At 41.2% G+C, this 20,479-nt stretch overlaps 2 protein-coding genes across 2 annotated transcripts in view; one reads left to right on the plus strand and one right to left on the minus strand.

Annotated features, from left to right (window-relative positions):
• Positions 1–386: 386 nt before the first annotated feature.
• LOC138047251 (acyl-CoA dehydrogenase family member 10-like) overlaps positions 387–20,479 on the minus strand; it is a 24,801-nt gene continuing 4,708 nt past the window's right edge. The window contains exons 6-27 of the mRNA XM_068894014.1: positions 20,292–20,479; positions 19,827–19,873; positions 19,678–19,746; positions 19,333–19,426; positions 18,887–18,974; positions 13,410–13,560; positions 12,675–12,820; positions 11,648–11,821; positions 10,439–10,609; positions 9,822–9,988; positions 8,067–8,207; positions 7,486–7,557; positions 7,074–7,139; positions 6,865–6,955; positions 6,178–6,254; positions 5,430–5,511; positions 3,959–4,047; positions 3,139–3,222; positions 2,407–2,501; positions 1,795–1,843; positions 1,643–1,720; positions 387–910 (exon numbers count right to left, since the gene is read on the minus strand). The exon at positions 20,292–20,479 is cut by the window's right edge and continues 6 nt beyond it. Coding sequence (XP_068750115.1) covers positions 761–910; positions 1,643–1,720; positions 1,795–1,843; positions 2,407–2,501; positions 3,139–3,222; positions 3,959–4,047; positions 5,430–5,511; positions 6,178–6,254; positions 6,865–6,955; positions 7,074–7,139; positions 7,486–7,557; positions 8,067–8,207; positions 9,822–9,988; positions 10,439–10,609; positions 11,648–11,821; positions 12,675–12,820; positions 13,410–13,560; positions 18,887–18,974; positions 19,333–19,426; positions 19,678–19,746; positions 19,827–19,873; positions 20,292–20,479 — 2,369 coding nt within the window. The 3' untranslated portion in view covers positions 387–760. The remainder of the gene's footprint in view (positions 911–1,642; positions 1,721–1,794; positions 1,844–2,406; positions 2,502–3,138; positions 3,223–3,958; positions 4,048–5,429; positions 5,512–6,177; positions 6,255–6,864; positions 6,956–7,073; positions 7,140–7,485; positions 7,558–8,066; positions 8,208–9,821; positions 9,989–10,438; positions 10,610–11,647; positions 11,822–12,674; positions 12,821–13,409; positions 13,561–18,886; positions 18,975–19,332; positions 19,427–19,677; positions 19,747–19,826; positions 19,874–20,291) is intronic.
• On the plus strand, positions 14,564–18,697 carry LOC138047252 (uncharacterized). The gene is made up of 2 exons (XM_068894015.1): positions 14,564–14,641; positions 15,813–18,697. Exon 2 carries the CDS (start codon positions 15,815–15,817, stop codon positions 18,527–18,529), a length of 2,715 nt encoding a protein of 904 aa, XP_068750116.1. The 5' UTR covers positions 14,564–14,641; positions 15,813–15,814; the 3' UTR covers positions 18,530–18,697.

Genomic DNA, 20,479 nt, shown 5'->3' on the forward strand with positions numbered 1-20,479 from the left:
ACCCAACCTTAGTGTCCTATCAGCCTCGCTCTCAGGAAGGGCGTTAATAGGTCGAAAGAAGTCTATTGTACCGTTTGCATCACTTCTCTTGGTGACTGGTTAAAAAAAAATTCGTCACATCACGAGCTTTCCCGCGCTTTTTTTTCCCTCACGCTTAGCACCAGGACCAACAGCTGCATTCATTTTCCTTGGGTTGTAATTGGCTTATTTGAGTATCTTGGTCTGTTGTGATTGGTTAAAATAATTACTTTGGTCTCGGTTTTTAGACAATCAACTGAACTGAGCACAACTCGAAAAAAAGACGCGAGAGGCTTGTATCCATGGTAACAACATCACCGGATATGCAGATATAAATGAACAATAATCTTGAAAACGAGTCAGGCAGCTCTGTCAAAAGCTTTCAGTTTTTTATTCTGCATTTATCGTAGTTTATTACAATGACCAAGTGAGAAATAAGATATGGTCTGATTTAGACTTGTCTAGAAGAATAGCTACTTTCTCTACGGCAAATTAAAGATATTTCATTCAATTATTCTGATTTCTTACTCTTATGATGTTAATTTCCAATTTTTGATGGTAATTTATACATTTTTCAATTGTATATTTTGATTAAACGAGACAAACAGGGGTGGACCCAGTCAAACAACAAAGTGGGTGAGAGGGGTGGGTTGGGTGCTCTTACTCTTTGACGCGTGACTAAGAAGTTAATAAATTTCTCAGCTCTTTGGACAAAATTGTTTGGGGTAGGTTAAGTGAGGTCTTATTTGCTGTAGTTGTCTTTCTTTACTTCTCTCTTGGCCACAGAACGAAGGTGAACCTCGTCTGGTCCGTCAGCAAGCCGTAGGATACGAGCCCAAGACCAAAATAGGGCAAGCGGCAGGTCGGAAGAAAGACCGGCTCCTCCAAAGGCCTGCAAACGACATGCAGGAGAAAAAGACAAAGCACTTGAGTTAATATGCGAAGTACACGTGTCGAGCATTAAACTTTGTCCCAGCCAACGGTGGTGCACTGAACTAAATCTTGAAATAATATACAACATGCATGCATTGTCATTCCTTAACTGGGAAAGAGAGATATGGGCTGGGAAAAAAAATCGCTGTGCAAGCGTTTCTGGGGCCTGTTTCTTGAAAGTCCCGATAACTTTTCGGACCCGAAAAGCCAGTCGTCAAACTGCAATCTGCTTAGTTTGAAAAGCTAGTCCTTTAACATGTTTTTGATGTAAGAAAAACAAAGAGGATTGCGAAGTTTGATGTCTTAGAAGCTCGGCGTTGCGAAGATATAAAGGGAATTGTGGAACCCGAAATAGGCCCGAAACGTTTCGGGACTTTTGAGAAACAGGCCACAATGGAACGGTTAGCGCGGGAAGCGTTTACAGGGGCGCAAACCGCTTTGTGCGTTTGTGCTGCCTGAAATAACGTCACAGGCTCCGCAAACGTACCGTATCTTATAAACTGCCAGGAGATGAAGACCATCGTATGGCAAAGAGAAACTAAAACTGAATTCTGAACGCACTCTCCATTGTTTCTAACTCATGTCAGCAAAACACATGGCCAGACATGTTTCCTAGACTGCCAATCTGTTTCAAAGGGAAATTAAATATTTGAGTCTTAAAAAGCAATGGAACAGGATAAAACAGACAGACCTGCATTGCCCTGTCAACGACATTTTGCGCCATTTTAGGGGCAACAACTTTTATCATGGCGATCTCAGGGGCAGCCACCTATAAAAGATATAAAATACAAACTTAAAAAACATTGCAGGAAAACAACAACTGTGTACCAACTTGAATAGTACCTTATTTCCAACTGTGTCCATGAGATGAGCAGCTTTTAGAGTCAGCAGTCTGCAAAAGAAGCCGACCGGGTGTTACCGAAAGCTGGATGGTCTTCTCTGACGTTAGGGAGCTTTAGCAACGACAACGGCGACGGCAACGAGAACGTCACAAATTTGCATATTTAGTGGGAAAAAAACAATAGGTTTGCACGCCCTGCACGTGCGCTTTTCATTTTTGTCCATTTCTTTGCGGTCGTCAGCAAAACTAAAACGTGAAATAGCCGTGTTCGAGGTTTTATGGAGGACCTCAGCACAAGGAGATAAAGTTTCATTTTCTCCCCTAAATTAGGTGTGACTCATATCGGTTTCATTCTTGAGGGACTGCCACACCACTATTTTGCTGGTAAGAGCCACTGCCACTATTTTGCTGGTAAGAGGTTTTTGGGGGAATTCTTAATAAGCATGGTTGCAAACAAAGAAACATTCCATTAATATTTTTCCCAGCTTTTTGACAGCTTTTTTCCACTACTCTTTTAGCATAATCAGTTAGATCACAACTATTCGTAACCAGTCAGAGGTCGTAATACGAGATAAGTTGCTGAAGGAACATAAAACTACCCAAAGCATCCACACCTGGCTTGTTCAATCTCTATTCTGGACTCTGCTATGTCTTCTAAAACGGTTCCTTGCTGAACCAGTGGTTTTCCAAACGCCACCCTATCCTTTACCTACTCGCAGTTGAAGAAAAAAGAAAAAGAGTATTAGCTGTTTCCGACGAATATCGAAAGCAATTACACAACAACTGCAACTCTAGCAACTGACTTAAAAATCTAGCGACAGTTTTTTTAAACCAATACAAAGGAAAAACCAAACCCAGTAAGGGCCGATTTACACGATACGACATGACTTTACGATTGTCGCAGCGTTTTAAAACATGTTTTAAAATGCTACGACATTTTTGCAGACGTACACAACAATCGTCAATCATGTCGTGGGCCTGTCGTGAGCCGTTGTCGCATGCGACAAAATCGTACCATGTAAATGGGCCCTAAGTTGTATGGAATTGGTTAGAGTAGTGTTTGCCGGGTTCAGAGGATTTCTTAGGGCCGATTTACACGGTACGATTTTTATCGCATGCGACAAGCTCACGGCAGGCCTACGACATGACTTACGAATGCCGCAGCATTTTAAAACATGTTTTAAAATGCTACGACATTTTTTCTTACGTACACAACAATCGTAAATCATGTCATGGGCTTGTCGTAAGCCGTTGTCGCATGCGACAAAAATCGTACCGTGTAAATCGGCCCTTAAGTTCTGGTTTTACGACACTGAATTAACGACAGAGGTTCTGTGTGCACTCACTCTATCAATCATGAGCTCCAGGGATCTCTCGGCTTGTCCTATCAACCGCATACAATGATGAATACGGCCTGGGCCCAAGCGACCCTAAAAAGGCAATCCGATGAAGAATTATCATAAACGGTTTGAGATCTTCCTTATATAAGATAGATTTAGCATGGTGAACGTTATTTGGGATAGACGAGAAGGACGTTTCCTCTTTCATTTCAGTTACATAAAGTTAACTATACTTACAAGACCTTACAAATTTTCTCGTCAATTTAATTTGAAAAAGCACGCTATTAAGTTCCAAGAGTTTTAAAGAACATGATGGTCGATAAGGTTGAACCTGGACCACAAGCGTCATTTGCAACATTGATAATGCTACACCATCGAAGCAAGCCGTTGAACACTTGCGAGTTTTTGTAATATTTAAATAGATACCCATCACCTAAATTGAAAGCCAACCGGTTTAAAGTGGGTATTAGACTAAATACTTGTAGATCAGCTCTATTCGGAATGGGTGCTTTAAATTAAACACTGTTGATGAGCGCTATACGAAATACTTGAATACCGTGTATAGGAATATGTAAATCGCGTAGTTGTCACGAAATGTCCTGTTACCAACCAATAACGAGAAGCTTGTCAAATGAGAGAAACAAGTTATAAAAAGAGAGAATTGATTCATGCTTTTATGAACAACAGCAGCAATCTTTTGTTTTGCCGTTTGCAGTTTCGCGAAACTGCAATACTAAATTTCCCTATAAGGTGCTCAGAAGTTCCAATCAAATCCGACTAGGTGCTTCAAAACTTTAAGCACAGCATGTTTTAAAACATCCCTCACCTGAGCTATTTCAAATCCTCTTCCAGGTCCTAATAGAATGTTTTCCTTAGGCACTCGAACATCTTCGAAAAGGACTTCGGCATGGCCACCTATAGACAAATACCGTGAAGGTCTTCACTCTTCCCGTCTTGCCACGAGTAGACTCTGGCTTGATTTCTGGAGACAAACTCCTCAGAGGAGACAGCCACTTTCTTTACTGAGCGAATTGGAATGTAGTTATTTTCATGGTAGCCCGCTAGCCCGCATAGCAGGCGCATTTAAGTGAGCGAGTGCTAAAGATATTCCGATCAAGTGTTTTGGTCGCCATATTGGATTGCCAACTCGCTAGTTCTTTTTTTTTTACTCGCTCTATGCTTTCCTCGATATTGCCAATCCAATACGTAAGATCTAGTATAGCGTGTTAATTGGGTTCCCTTTAATAGAGCGAGCTTCAATTGAGTGCCGTGAAACCAAAACCAAAGTAATTATTTTGGCCAATCAAAAAGGACGGAGACAATCCAGTAAACCAATCAGAACTCGAAGTAATTACTCGTAGCCGACACAAAGCGCGGGAAAATGTGCACGGGTGAGCCACGATTGGTTTTGGTTTCACTTCTGATTGGTTGAAAAAGTGGCGCGTGAACTTTGAACCAATCACTGAGTGAAGTAATCATAAACCAACCAAGTAATTCACTAATTCCTTTCGACACTCAATTGAAAATCGCTCTATTCCGTTTTCATTATTATTTACGCTTTCGCACCCCATCGTTAGCATCGTTAGCCGTTCTTGTTCTTTCTGTTCATCAATGTTCAAACACCAACATTTGACTTGATTTGTTTTAATTGTTAATTTCAGTTTACAGTGTCCAAAATTAGTGCTCCAGCGCGAGAACGACTAGACAAAATAAAGTTCCTTTCCTTTCCTTTTCCTTTTCCTTTCGTAACAATGTAAGTATAATCGTCTCTGTTTTGGCCGTTTCGTTATTACCTGCGTAGTATTCAAGTTTTTATTTAATATGTTGTATTTTGCAGTTACTCGACCCCCATTTTCCACATCTTCCATATTTCCCACGTCCTCTGCATCATCCCATCTTTCACACGTCAATAAATAGCTTTCCCTTCTTACGTTTGTGGTTTTTTGGTCTGAATTGCTACGAGTTCGAGGTCCGCTTATGAGTTGTACAATATGGCAACCAAAACATTGGATCAGAATGTATGTAGAGCCCGCTCAGCTCGCTTGCTAAAGTACGCCCGCTATTTTAATTGCTTCACTACCACGATTATCTTTTTCTTAGAAAAATCGTTTACCACTGACTAAAAGTAAAAAAAAAAATCGCAGTAGACAATTTTCATTTTGCAAAGCAGAGGTCATTACTGGTACATCCAAGCCTAATTTTTTACTGCAACGCATTTGAGCCGGAGATTCAGAAACTGTAATTTGATTTTGTGGGTTGTCAGCAAATTCAACAAAGAAGAAATGGCTTCCACTTACATGGTGGGTCTTGGTATCCAAAAACTGACAGTGGTCGCACCACTCTAACCCCAGGCGTCTCCATGGGAACAAGGATCATAGCCTAACCGCGTTGAGAGAAGTAACAGGGGGTTAAAATGGCGACAAACGCAAATATCAACGAGTAACATAAAAGTATAACTTCATCTTTTCTCATTGTACAACATGGACGAAGTATCATATAACTGGCTTACTGCACGGAAACGGTTGTAGTGTTAATATACCTGGAAACTGCATTCCTCTTATCCAATTGGAATGGAGAATACTATCCACTGGAAAATTTTCTCCAATCTGATTAGATAAGAGGAATGCAGTTTCCAGGTAACACAATGCAGAAAATAAAGTAAACAAGAGCAAAAAGAGTTAACAAAGAAAGCACTCTTATTGGTCAATGATTAAAAAAAGCTTACAAACAGCAAATCAAAGGTAACCGTTGGATGGAACAAAATTTGCATTCTTGAGGCGCGCTGGCACACAAATCCGCGGGTTTCAAGGTGCACAACCTGATCACGTGCGAGCCGAAAGTTCACCTTGTTGTTTCCCTAAGGAGTTACTGAGTTTTGATTTAAGGCATGTGACACGTTCTCCTCCAATCGAAAAAACGTATTTAGCTTGGGAGGTATAACAAGACATGTGATACTTGGGCTTGTGCTTGTAACACTAGTGAAAAGAAGGCATAAACAAATGTACCAAACATGCATGCTGCATCCGTAGCACGAGCGTTTTTTACCTGCTGTTTGTGTTTTGGTGAGTCTGGATCCGTTTTTCCCATGAAAATGCAGATCTTACACCGAGGATCCATTCCCCCTAGAAACAGTGTAGATATGAAATTTGTCTCATGACTCGCCCGACGCCGCTGACGCAATCGTAACGGAAAATCACATCGCGAGGTGACGTGAGAGGGGCCCGGGAAAAAGTCGTCCGCTAGAACACCTCGCTAGGAACAATTTAATTTCTTTATTGTTGTTTTTGTGTTCCCGGCATAAAATGATTGACACGGTGAACAAAATGAAAGCAACTTTGATTATCCGTATACATTCAGATAAAATGCTTTCCTATCACACATTGATTATTTCTCTGTAAAAAGCTAAACTGCTAGGCAAAAACAAGAGAACACCAAGGACAAAATCATAACTTTGCCTGTTCACAAGACTGAACATTTATTAGGTCGAGCCGCATGGGAAAATATCCAGTACCTCTCGATCAAGGCGCACAGGCGTACGCCAGCCCTTCCGCTTGGTCTTTAAGTACAAAGTAAAATACCATTAAAAACGTTTGCATAGAGTTATTGAGATTAGATTGAAGAAAACCGAGGGGTATTGAAAACGCAATTACGTAAGGAACTGTCTGGTTCGCCTGGTTTCTCACAAATCTGAAGGGATTATCGTTCACTTGGTGACAACAAATGTTAGCAAACCTGATGTCCACCATTTGCGTCCATTAATGACGTATTGATTCCCGTCTAGCTTGATGGAAGATTCAATGTTAGTGGCATCTGAAGAAGCTACCTTCGGTGGGAGAAAGAAAGAACGAAAGAAAGCTACACTCACACTCTCATTTTCCTCTCTACCACCATGGCAACTGGTGCTTCGAATATTTCAGTGAACATTACCATTCTGAACTTACCTTAGGTTCTGTCATTGCAAAGCAAGACCTAATTTTGCCATCCAAAAGCGGCTGAAGCCATCTTTCCTATAAATAATTCCCACCAAAACACACTTCTCAATGATAACATATTGGAGTAAGGCGGATAGAGCTTTTCGATAGACAGCAGAAAAACCGGAAATCGAGGTAGTGACTTCAACCAATCACTACACAGACTCAGACTACAAAGAAGCAATAAGCCAATCATAGCGCAACCTGTGATAAACGGGGGAAATTACTTCTTGCTGGCTGATAACGAGGCGCGAGATTATTAAGCCAAGAACCAACAAAATGCTCTATGTACAAATTGGAAAAAAAAGGGAATTCTAGATTAACAAAAATACGTACACACAGAAACGCTCATCCGCTTTGTCAGTGTTAGCGTTGGTCCTACCTTTTGCTCATCTGTGCCATATTTAATAAGAACTTCCATGTTGCCGGTGTCTGGAGCAGAGCAGTTAAACATCTAAAAAGATTTCAATAAGAGAAAAAAGTTACAAGTTACAGTTACGTTTGAGTAGTTCCAAGGGTGAGAAATCAGATCAACCGAAAACGAGCTTATCCCGCCAACTGAGCCTTTTACCTCGGCACATTCACTATCCCGTCCTTTGCACTATTTATAGGAATTACACCACAAACAATAAAGGTTCCTTAACATGACTTAAAAAAAAAATAAAATGCTTAGAAGACCCCAATCCCGTCCGAAGAAAAAATCTGAACCACTGCAAAGAATAACTGAAGTCAATCGCAGAGGTTTTTACTGACTGTGTCGGTTTTGAAGTGATTAATATGGCCTATTTGTGCGTTTCGTAATTAGCTGCACAATATAGTGCTTTTTGTGACCCAACGAGCAAAAGTAATCGTGATTGGCTGGCACGCGTTTGCGCCGACTGCAAGCATTGGCTTTGCGTTCTGATTGGCTGATTAGGGTGATTTCAACAATACGCGGGAATGACTGCTTTTCAACTGCCTCACCTCAGGCGCATACACTGATCTTCCCATCTGTTCACACAAGTAAGCATACTCCACATTGGTCAATCCAGCGCCATACTTTACTTCGGGATCCGTTTCAAGGGGAATAAACAGATTCCATAAACCAGCTGATCGGGCTTTTTCCTGTTAAACAGTAAAAAGGTGATTAGCCACTTCACCTTTGTTAGTTGGAAAATGGCTTTCAGCGGGAGCTTACAACAAGTAGCGTGCGACTTCGATATCGTTGTGTCACAACGTTTTTACCGATTTTGATTGATTTCTTGTTGGCGAAACCAGACCTTTCAAGCCAATCAGAAGTCTTACATAATTCGTTATCACCGTTGAGATTGAGAACAGTACTCGTGCGATCCGACACTCAAAAAGCCGTATGAAAAAAAATACCTTGACAATAAAGTTGACAATTACTCGTGAAAATACATTGTTCGTGGTTAGTCTTACGAAGCTCGTTTCATCCCGACCAAGGGACTCATCAGAGACCTTTCTGCTTGGCAAACTCGTTAGGCATCACGCCCAAAGTCCCGTTCGCTAACAAAATGATGACAGCAATCTCGCCTTATATCTCATAAGGATTCCAGACCGCGTAAATTGACAATTGACACAGACCAGCCAACAGAAGTCGCGTATAGTTAACCACCCCTTGGACTGAGGAAGGAATCTAACACTTACTCTACAAAAGAAAGAGAGAATTAAATGAACCGCGCACTTCTTTGGACAATTTAAGCGATTGTCTTGTAGACACACCTGAAAAATTCAGATGGCTCCGACTGTATTCGAACCCACGACCTGTGCGATGCCGGTGCAGTGCTGTACCAACTTAACTACGAAGCCACACAGTTGGGAGCAGGTCAATTTGTTTGGCTAATTTTGTTCCCATGAGAGGACGCAATGAAAGAAATGTCAAGGGAAGACATTTGAAGCGTGGGCTTCAGAGACGAAAGAGAGAAATGACCCTCATACTTAGAGCGGTTTTCAATTGAGTGTCGAAAGTAATAGGTCACTTCGGAAAATACCATAATACTCTTTGTTTGTCACCCCAAATTTTGCATAAGCACTGTTTCCAGTTTCTCCTGGGACTTACCATTGTCCCAAGAGAAAACAAAAACAATGCTTATGCAAAATTTGAGAGGACAAACAAAGAGTATTATGGTATTTTCCGAAGTGGCCTATTAGCGAATTGCTTTGGTTTATGATTACTTCACTCAGTGATTGGTTCAAAGTTCTCGCGCCACTTTTTCAACCAATCAGAAGTGAAACCAAAACCAATCGTGGCTTGCACGAGCGTATTTTCCCGCTACGTGTAATCACTTCGAGTTTTGATTGGTTTACCGGATTGTCTCCGTTCCTTTTTGATTGGCCAAAGCAATTAGTTTGGTTTTGGTTTTACGACAATCGAATGAAATTCGCTCTGTCTGGACAATTGGAGCAATTGTCTCTGATACACTGTTTGCATTTGTTGTATTTGGCTAGAGAAATAGCTTAGGTTCTTGTTTCAAAATCAGTCCAAAACTGAAAACTGCGATATTTAACAAGTGATATCCGAAACTAAAGCCCTTCACCTCTTCCTCTTAGCTTTGCGTTCTCAATGCTGGTCTGGCAATTTCGCAAATAAAACCCCCTACAGAGATAAAGAAGGGTAGAGAACGGGAAAAATGTAGTTATGTTGTTCCGTAAGCGCTTGAAAGAAACTTATCTTAATCTACGGTTTTTAAACTACGGTTTGCGGTCGAGAAGGTCTACCTTGATCTTTTCCACCAAAGGATGAGGTGTCCAGCAATCCGTAGAGGACTGGTGCCTGGTAAATTCAGCCTCTTTCGGGTAGACATATTCTTGCATGAAATCAGTCAATTGGCTGTATAACTGTTGAACTCGGGATGGAAGACAGTTGAGGTGAATGGGCAAAGCACCTGTACAAATCAAAGCACTTAAAAACACTTTTAACTCAAATGGGTTCCTGACTGGATTTAGACTCTGATTGTGATTATCGCCGATGATCGATATTTATTCGTTACCGAGGTGTCAATTTAACCTTTTACAGTCTAGCAAGACATAAAAAAAATATTTGCGCCCCTCTTTGGAAATCGTGCCTCATTTTAGTACATGTCTTTCTCCTCTTACACAAAAGAACAACAACAAAAACAACAACAACGTGAAATCTCACAATCTTTCATTCTGCATATTTACCTCAACGGAGCGCCGGCGTTACTTTCTCAGCGTCGTACAACGAGAAAATGTTCAGTAACTGTAAAAACGTGTAAGTGACGTTTTGGATGTGATAGTCATCAGCGTTAGCTCTGAGTTAGCTTCTTTTTCGGCCATTGATGAATCTTACAGGAAAACGATATAACATGAATTACCTGAGCCAGCAGTATGGGTAGCTGTGGAATACATTCTCTTTGAAGCATTGCCAGCCTTGACTCCACCTCCCGGGTTGGTTCCAGTCCCTTCACAAGCTAGTTTCCAGCCGGTCTTGGCCATGGTTTCAGCCAGCATCCCGACAGCTTTAGCATTTTGGGAGCTTGCTTGTCCTGCAATTTACAGTAATACTAAAATAGACAGTTTTTAAGAGGAACGTTGAGTAGGCAAATATTGTAACTTTTCTTTGACAAAAGCCAGCACGCCGACAGCTTTAGCATTTTGTGAGCTTGCTTGTCCTGCAATTTACAGTAATACTAAAATAGACAGTTTTTAAGAGGAACGTTGAGTGGGCAAATATTGCAACTTTTCTTTGACAAAAGAAAAATTACCTGCACTTCGGAATATCTTAAAATTTTACTTACGTGAAGCGTCCAAGAACTAAACTGACTGATTAAGCTAGCGAAGTTTTTTTTGGGCAGAAAATTGCAGAGCTTTGTCATAACTCAAAAAAACCCGCGTCATTTTTTCTCAACGTTTGTTTACAGCCTTTGGGCTCGTGCACATGACCAAAGCTCCCGTGCACGTGCACACATCATTCTCGTCACCAGAGCCTTGGATCGATCCAAGGTTCATGGAAACTCTATGTGGGAGAACATGCGTCATAGGGTTCTTATATCCACAAATTTGCTATTCGAACCTTACGGCGACTGCTCACTCCTCGTGCTAACATGAATGCATCAATTAGTGACGCTTTTGATTGTTCTTCACGAAAATCAATGAGAAGACACTTTGTTTCAGGGTTCCCAAGGGCTCTTCTCTCCCTTATTCAAGAGAAGAGCTCTGGGATCGAGATTGGTGAACACATGCAGAGCGAAAGTTGGGCTTTCTGCAGATAGGGGAAAGCTTTGCATTTTGTTCATGCACGAGGGTTAGTCTATTTGGAGTTCACTTTGTTTTCTGTCTCTTGTTTCTTTTGTTTTACAAGCCGACATTTGCTATTTCACGTAAACGTGATCCTAGATCTCTCTAGTACTACCGATGGTACTTTTCCCCATGCGTCTAAAATCCCTACCCAAAAATACGTTGGCCAATCATGAAACAACATTTACCCTGGAATTAACATTTGTTTGCGTCGTTGATTCTAATGTTCATCGCTAAAAAATCAATCCTGCTCACTCTTAAGAACAAATCACTTTAAATTTTCATACCTTGTAAGGCCCTTTTGTAGACCCCTTGAAGAATTGCGGCCACACGGAAAAATGAAAACGCCATGTAGAAATTCCAGTTTGCAACTACAGGGATAGCTGCTCGCTGGCAATACTCCTTCATATATTCAGTGTCTGTGGGTATGCCGAGAGAACTGGGATCGACGTTAGAAAAACCTGTTCAACAGAAAACATGCCCGCTATGTTACTGTTTAGAAAACGGTTAACTTTTTTGTTTCGTCGCACAACGTGTACTTTTACCAACTGAGTAGCACCTAGGACCCTTCCGTAACCTGCAAACAAGCTCTCTTCTTTGCGACTGGCTACGCGCGAGGTAATGCCAGTGGAGTTTTGCCCAGGCAGTTAGGAAGGCTACAGTTGGATAATTCTCTTGAATGAACTAAAACGTAATTGACCACTCCCCTCGGTTTCTCTAGGGGCTTTTGAGGGACAATGCACAACACTTTGTGGAGGACTTTGTCAGGCTACTCTTTGACGCAAATGGCAGCCATGCAGTTTACAACCTTGACTGAATAAGAAGTAGATTTCCCAGGTCTGGCCCCCAGAACTGAATGAACGAGAAACCACCAGACCGGGGACTTCGTATCCTACTCTTGTCGAACAGTGTGTGGGTTCTTTAACGTCCCACAGTGTGATGTGAGACGGGCCTATCGTCCTTATCCAAGAAGACTAGAGGGTCTAACTTTTTGCAGATGTCAACACAAATGCATCACTTTGTCGTCAGTTATTTAAAAGACCCTGAGTGTTGGTCCAGCCGGAGTTTTTTATCCCGCTACCTCCCCTGCACAGTATTCCGATGCTCAACCGGTCAGCGGTTCTCTTGTACGATCACTTTCGCCAGATGATTTAAAAGGAGATGGGTGTATATGTCCTCATTTTACTTTAAGTGTTGCATCGCCCTATTTCTCTTCTCCTCTTTTACCAACCTCTCGTTTACAGCCGCAACTACTCTCCATTCACTTTAAGTCAAAAGTCAAAACAAACGGCCCACCTACCTCCCTCGTATTACCTTTCAGAGCAGGAAAGTCTGGAGGAAGATGATGTGGCAAGCAGCAATACGCCAAATCAGACAGCGGGTCACCCAATGTGGACAGCTCCCAGTCTAAAACAGCTATTACTTCCGGCTTGTTTTCGTCAAAAATCAAATTGTCCAACCTACAACATTTAGTATCCAATTTATTTATGGATAGTGTATGGATAACTAAGGGTGCGTTCGATTGACCCTATTCCGGAATAAGAATACGAGAAGTGGTGATTTAAAGCGGTATGTGTTTGGCGTTTTGAAACAACAGTGCTAACAAAGATGTGTTCAAAACAGCTTTTTAGCAGGTGTTTGACAATTTTAATGTGAATCTCCGTAAAAACGAAGGATTTCCAACTTACTGTTAAGGTAATAGAACTGGATTGTGAAGCAGATTTCGTATGCTAGCCTTCCCCTAGTATTGTAGAAGCCTCCAATAGCTTTTAAGTCAAACTCATTGCTTCTGTAGCTAAAAAATCTTTTGTTTTCGGTTTGCCGGGTAACGAGCCAGTTACAACAGCTACTACATCACCCCTTGAACTAGTTTAAAATTTATCCACAGTAAGGCTCAAGTTTAAATTCACGGTCCTCCTAGGCTCTCGTAATACTGTTAGGTGAAAATGTGTACTTGTCGTCTCTCTAGTTGGACCGTTTTGTGAGACTTACAACACCAACACAATCTCTTATCTCCACGAAAAGCAAGCACTTAAAGAAACAACTAACCTAAAATCTCCGTGAACAACTGTCGTATTATCATCCACAGGAACATTGGCTAGCAACCAAGATGCGAGTTTGTCCATTGTCGGTATGTCGTGTGTTTTACTTGCTTCATATTGCTTTGCCCATCTTTCTGTTTGACGACGAACATAGTTTCCTAAAAGAAATCAACTCGATTCAGAGAGTGTCCTTTACTGTTCACCAGTTAAAACGGAAAGAAACGAATGAAATTTCTTCGGTTGTGAGCAACGTTAAAAGTCCTTTTTTTTCACCTCCTTTGTTTCGGGTTCGTGTTTTTTTTTTTCGAGTTCTGTTGTTAGTCGATTTGCTTTGTCTACCATCTCAACTTACAACACACTAGAATAGAACGGTTGATAAAAGCACTGTTACCGGTAGGTATGGTTGAGAAATCCTACTGCGTACGATTAACCCTAGGCGTCATGGCATTGTAACTAAAAGCGGGCGCAAAATTGTGGCTTTTTTGTGGGAGGGGAGGAAAGTGGACGTCGACTTCAATTTGTCCTTCGAAGGAGACTGATCGCAATCTTTACGTTGAATGATGGCTGCAGTGCTTCCTTAAAAGAATACACCTGGTTTGTTTAGCTATAACCGACAAAAAACCGTACTATGGCCTTACAAATGAAGCGATCAGAAAGATACTTCCCATTTTTCGTCATTCAGATTTTTAGGTAAAGCTATGATCCTCGCAGCAATTGCGTAGAGCAGCCTGAAAAATTCACCGTGACCTCGCGATAACGTGGCGATGCTCTAACCAACTGAGCTATGGAGCCACTGACTTTGGGAGATGGTCATTTTTGGGTTCTAATTTTCCCGTGAGGATGAAGATGTCAGGAGGCGGAAGTAGAAAAGCGATCAATTCCTTTAAACGTCTCGACAAAAAAGGTTGGTTATTTCGATTTAAACTTTAAGAAGTGAAATGTGGCAAGAAAATGTACATCTTATATTATTTTACATTGCCGGCTTCCACACTTTCATCATATTTCCCTTCTGCAGACTTTTTCTGTTAGCAAAAGAATCAGTATCAACTCTAAATATCTATTTGACATCCTATCTACAGCATCAAATATCTTGATCACGGTTGGATCCACTACGATAACAAATACATGAAGTAGGATGAAATATTGAAGGCAACCGCTGATGGACAAAGCACTTTTCGAAGAGGTTAGGAAGCGGAAGTAGAAAAGCGATCAATTCCCTTAAACTCCTCAACAAAAAAGGTTGGTTATTTCGATTTAAACTTTAAGGAACTTCAATCTGTGTGTTGCTTCAATTTTTGTGCCCTGTTTGTGGTGGGATGCGAACGTGGCTCATATCTAAGCCGCAGCCGTAAAGTTATTGATACGAAACCAAAACAGCGGAGTGAACATCAACTGATTTAAATCATTTGTGACCACACAAAGTGTCTGTAGACTTAAGATTGATATCTACAGGCTGCTGATATTCTTAATACTTTCCATTTCAACGTTCCTGGCCTTAAGTAGGACGATCCAAGTTTTTTAAAATCTAAAACTCAACTTATTCGAAGAGGCAAAGCCCCAATTATGTGTTTGAGGAGCCTTTAAGACAAAGTGTCTGAGATGTTGCGGAAGAATGGTCGTGTACATGGAATTAGCATGCAAACACATCCTGTTCGACGGATTTCGTAGCCCCTCAGAAACAGCTCGAAATCTTTGACAGGTACATGATATCGACGCAGAATAAATAGCTCTGGTTCCGTCAGTTACGTTCCGTGACAATTTGTGACTGCACTGTAGCGTGACGCTACTGTGACGATAAGCCTAAATTTCTTACGCAAACGTTCAGCATGACGATAACCTTTTAAACAAAGAGGTAGTTTAGACAGCCTACTTGTAAAGAAGTAATAATTAATTGGCATGCTCGGCCGTTTCCCTTGCTTGCGTGACAAAACATTTCAGATGATATGGCATTTCCCAGAGTACTTTCTGTTTTTCACTCAATCATGCGTGACAGACTGTCGTATTGCTACAATCTTGGTCAGAATAAAATGGAACAGTAAACCCCCATCCCCCCCAAATCAAGGATGAAGCCGCGAAAAAGCCAAAACGCGCTGTTTTCCCTTTCTTGATTTCGGGGGGGGGGGGGGGGGGGAGGAACACATTTCCTATCTATTTTGTCCAAGATTGTAGTTTCGGCTTCGGTGAATTCACACAACTTTTTGTCACGCAACAATTCGAACAAACCTTTCACGAGGATTGGCTGCTACATGCGTGACTTAGGTAGTTCACGCAGCATTTAATTTCCAGTGTGTTTGGAGAGGCCATGGTAAATTAATATGAAACCACTTTTTTGCCAATCCTTTTCACAAGCCTTAGAAATTGGTTTTCAGTCCTTTTAAATTCGTGATCTTTCTCAATATTTTATTAATAGCCATGGACAATTTAAAAAAGGTGATGAAAGATGCCATCGAAGCAAACCACATTGAAGAAGTTATCAAATCAATTCATGAAGCCATTGGTCATGGTCAAAGCAACTTTACAAGCAAGGATGAAGTGCAAGCCCTGCTAAATGAATGTCTCTATTATGCTGTGCGTTTTGGTCGCTACGAGATCGTAAAGGAATTAGTGAAAAACGGAGCTGATGTAAATTATGAAGACCCTTTGAAACAATCCGTCCTTCTCCGAACTGTCTTCTCTCGAAGGTCTGAACAAGTTGATAACATTCTGGACTTCCTCCTTGAAAATGGCTCGGATATTAACCACAGAAGCATCAACGGCCAATCAGACTTTATGTCCCTGGTGGCTAGCGAACATTTAAATTACCATCAACTTGTGAGATTTATGGATTCTGTTAAAGACATCAATGAAGTTGACCTCCGAACTGGGGGAGGTTATCTTCATCTCGTTTCCCGTCGCCCTGATGATGAAAGCAAGGCAGTGATGATGAAAAAGTTGTTGGAAAAAGGTTTGGAAGTAAACGGGAGAGATAACAACGATGACACACCACTTCACTTAATGGCAACTATTGCGGATTGTGCTTCAATGAATTTCTTGGTCAAAAATGGTGCAGATTTTCTTGCCAAAAACCGATTGGGTGAGACCGTACTGCATTCGCTTGTATCCAGTAACGAGTTCGATGGATTTCAGGAATCACTGGCATTTCTCATTGAAATGGGGATGGACCTTAACGGAACTGACTCAAGCGGGAAAACGTCTATTCACCATGCTCTTATGTCCAAGGACACAAACGAGGCAGCCATTAGGGAACTTCTTAAAGCTGGCATTAAAGTAAACGCAAAAGATGCAAATGGACGGAATGAGTTGTACGCTGCCGTCGAAGCAGTAGATGTGAGTTATTGTCCTTCCGATTTGGACCGTCGAGCTGCGGTCATCAAGTTGTTGGCAGAAGTTGGTGTTGATGTCAGTGAAGGTGACATGTATGGCATCACCCCTTTGCATCTTGCTACTATGAAAAGCGACCTTGAAATCCTTGTAACGTTACTCGATGCTGGCGCAGACATCATGAAGAGGTCCAATTCCGGAGCGACAGCTCTTCATTGGAGCTGTAGAACGTACAACATGGCGCATGTTATGATTCATTCATACTTCAACGAGAGTCAGGATATTAACGTTGCCGACGACTATGGGTCGACTGCTTTACACTGGGCGGTCTGGTTTAGACAACTGCCTGTCTCGCAAAGCTTACTCCAGGTTGGATGTGATTATTTAATCCATGATAACTCTGGAAACACACCAGTTGATCTTGCGAAGAAAGTCTTGTTTGACCAGTTTTTGGATTTGGTGGAGGATGAGAAGTATAAGGATCTGGACGGTTTAACTTTGCAAGAGCCAATTCTCAAGTGCAACGACAGTGACCCTTTCCACGCATGTCCGTTGTTGCGGTATGCCAGAAAAGAGGGGGGAAAACTTGACATGGAGCCTTACATTGAACATCTTGACCGTCATAAAGCATCCTTAGCAAGATGTTTTGATGCATCAGTGGATACAAAACACATGGGCTTGTTTTACAACATTCAAGAGAACATTTCTGTGCCAAAAACCATCGAGACCTTGATGACGTTGGTGAAGAAACGAGTCGGAGAGCTTAATCCCTTGTTCAATGGTGAACTAAGACTAGCAGGAAGTGTGTTTGAAGGAACAAAAGTCAACCTTCCGGATGAATTTGACTACCTCTGGGTTCTAACGGAGTTCTGTGAAGCATTCTTGCCTGTTGAATCGCCAACCTTTCCTGAAAGTTTCGTTAAATTGAAATTAAGAAAAGATGCTGACGCCCCTCGCTTCAGGAGGTATCTAACCAAGCAAAATTTCCTGGACAGTAGTTTGTTCATTCGAGACTTCAACCGAAAAGTCAATGAAGCAATCATGGACATACTAAAGCACGAAAGCCAATTTTCAAACTTAATGTGCCTTCAACAATTGAATGAAATATTTTGCACCATTTCCAGCCTTGCTTTTCAGTACTTGGGAAGAGAGGGCAAATATTTTCGCATATCAGTCGATGTAGTTCCAACCATTTGGTTTCCAGGGTGGACACCGCGAGACCTCAAAACGATGGACGCGTTTTCCAGCCGTGTAGAAAAATCTCCAGGGTTTTATGTCATCATAAAAACACCAGACAGATGCCACGTTAAGGATTTCACTTTGTTCTTTCGCGTTTCGTATGCATATCTTGAACAGTGCATCATGAGAGCTGTTCCCGAATTCATCAAAATGGGATACATCGTTTTGAAGATTCTGGCGGAGTCAGGTTATCTGCCCAAAGTTGTGGATCATGACAACCAAAGAAGAGTCAAAAAATATGTAACCAGTTATCACTTGAAAACCTGCTTTCTGCACGAGTTGGAACTATGGAAACGAGATATTGAGAACACAACGGAAATCATGGAATTTGAGGATAAGAGAAAGCTGGCATTGGTCTGGGCCAAACGAGTCGTCAACCATTATGAAAAGAGTATTCAGGGGAAATTTCTAGCGACCCTTTTCGAGCCGAAAAGAAATTTACTTGGTCTGGTTGGGTTTGAAGATGTCATACAAGATGGCGATATATTTGTTGATCTCGTGAACTTGCTTCAGTACATGCTTGGCTTATTGGATCACGATGAACCCATCCGGGCACAAGATCTTTAAAGTACCGATCACCACAGCGAACTTTTCCAAATCGTCCCAAATATATTGTGTTGCTTTTAGAGCCTTTTTATTGAAAATTCACTTTTTATTCACTTTGAAAGATGGGAAATGTGGTCATAGTTTGATTCATGACAGAGCAATAGAAAATTCTGTTTCTTTTAACTCACGTTAAACATGGCTTTTCTACGTTGCATCGCGTGCTGATTGAACGATTTCTACCTCGTAGTACAAAAGACCGACTTCTGTTTGACTAGAATAGCTATGCCTTCATACAAGATCTGCTAATCTTTCAGTTGGAATTTGGTCTTTCCAAACTAAAAACTCTTCATGCAAAGGAATTGTCCGATCGGAACTTACCTCGTTTACCAAAGTCCCCAAGGCCCACGGCATCGATGTCAACATTGTGGATCTTAAAAAGCGTCTCGTTCATTGCATGATAGATTTCCTAAAAGAGAGAAAACGTAGTTTCCGCGCCTGGGTCCTTACTACGCTAATTCGCATTGGCAAGGTTCGTAAACCTTTTGTATCCTAAATTTCCATGACTTTTCCAGGACTTTTAAGGACCACATTACGTCAAAATCCAAGACCTACGAAACCCTGAAACTTGAGACAGTTTTATTTTGTTTGAGCAGAGATCTAATTTTTGCCGGATTTTTCAAAACATGCCGTATTTTCCACTGTCTTTATGTACAATAGCTGACGACTCTTCGTATTGGGGGCTAACAATTATTGTCCATGGGACGAATTATCTCTAAGCCTCAACAAGACTTTGATTTTACTGTATGCTTACGGATCCAACGTACCTTTCTTTCGTCAACAGTCATACCAGGTAAAGATGGATCTTTAAACAAGCGTCCTTGTTTATATTCCATTACATAAAATGGAGTACCAAGAATGCTAGGTTTGAAACAAATGACAAAAAAACGTTAGATTTCCAGATCTCGTAAAACAAAGACGGGTAGCCTCCTTCGAAGACGTTTTTTCGGATGTTATGCAATGCTCTTCCCCTCCCCCAAAGAGTCCAGTATTGCCTGACACCCATGGCTACCGAGGAGATTACGATGAAAGCCACTTAATACACTTGATGCGAACTAATGCACTACAAAATTTAAGAAAATCGCCCAAGCAGGCAATGTGGACTGACTAACCTGCTGTCTTCACACAAAGCTAAGGTTTTGGGAACAGGAACTCCAACAGAACCTAATGCCGTCATCACCCTAACAAGAGACCAAAAAGGTGATCTCTCTTTTTTTTTATCTCATTAAACACATAAAAAGGGCATGACAATCTCGCTCACTTGTACTCTCTTTCCACGGCATGTGCTGAAGGTAGAAGCTTTCCAGGCTGTAAAGAGGAAAAGAAAAACAAAGGAAGCTTAGGTGATTATGACCAATGTGTGTTATTTCTTGCCAGATATATCCAAAACTGACTGCAGTTATTGGTAATGAGCACTTCCAATTTGACGAGGAGTTTCAGCAATTTCATATCCCTTTAAACGTACATACAGTGTAAGCAAATTACAATTCTGTGAATAGGCGAGATTTAAGCAGTGAAAAGATTTTGTGATATCCCATTCTACTTTTATCAATGCAAGTTATTTGCAATAATGCAAACACTTCACGCTGGCTCACAAATAACTTGTCATTCACAAGCCTTAAGGAAAAAGGTTGACAAACCACAGTCAGAAATCTCGAAAGGTCACTTTTAACATTATCATCAATGGTTAACCTTGTATGGTGTTAAGAAAATTCTCTTTACTTACAGGTTTCTTCCTAATCACAAGTCTTTCTCCTCCATACTCTATGTAATATGTAGGATTTGATTGTCCGTGTTTAAACTGTCTAACTGTGGGGGGCTTGTCTTGGTGTAAACCTAGTTGACTTTGCAAATAACTTTGAAGGGAGTCAAAAGAAATTTGATGAGCTTTACGAACTGCTGTGGTGCCAGGAA

Source organism: Montipora capricornis, chromosome 4, assembly GCF_036669925.1.
Source record: "Montipora capricornis isolate CH-2021 chromosome 4, ASM3666992v2, whole genome shotgun sequence".
Lineage (NCBI taxonomy): Eukaryota > Metazoa > Cnidaria > Anthozoa > Scleractinia > Acroporidae > Montipora > Montipora capricornis.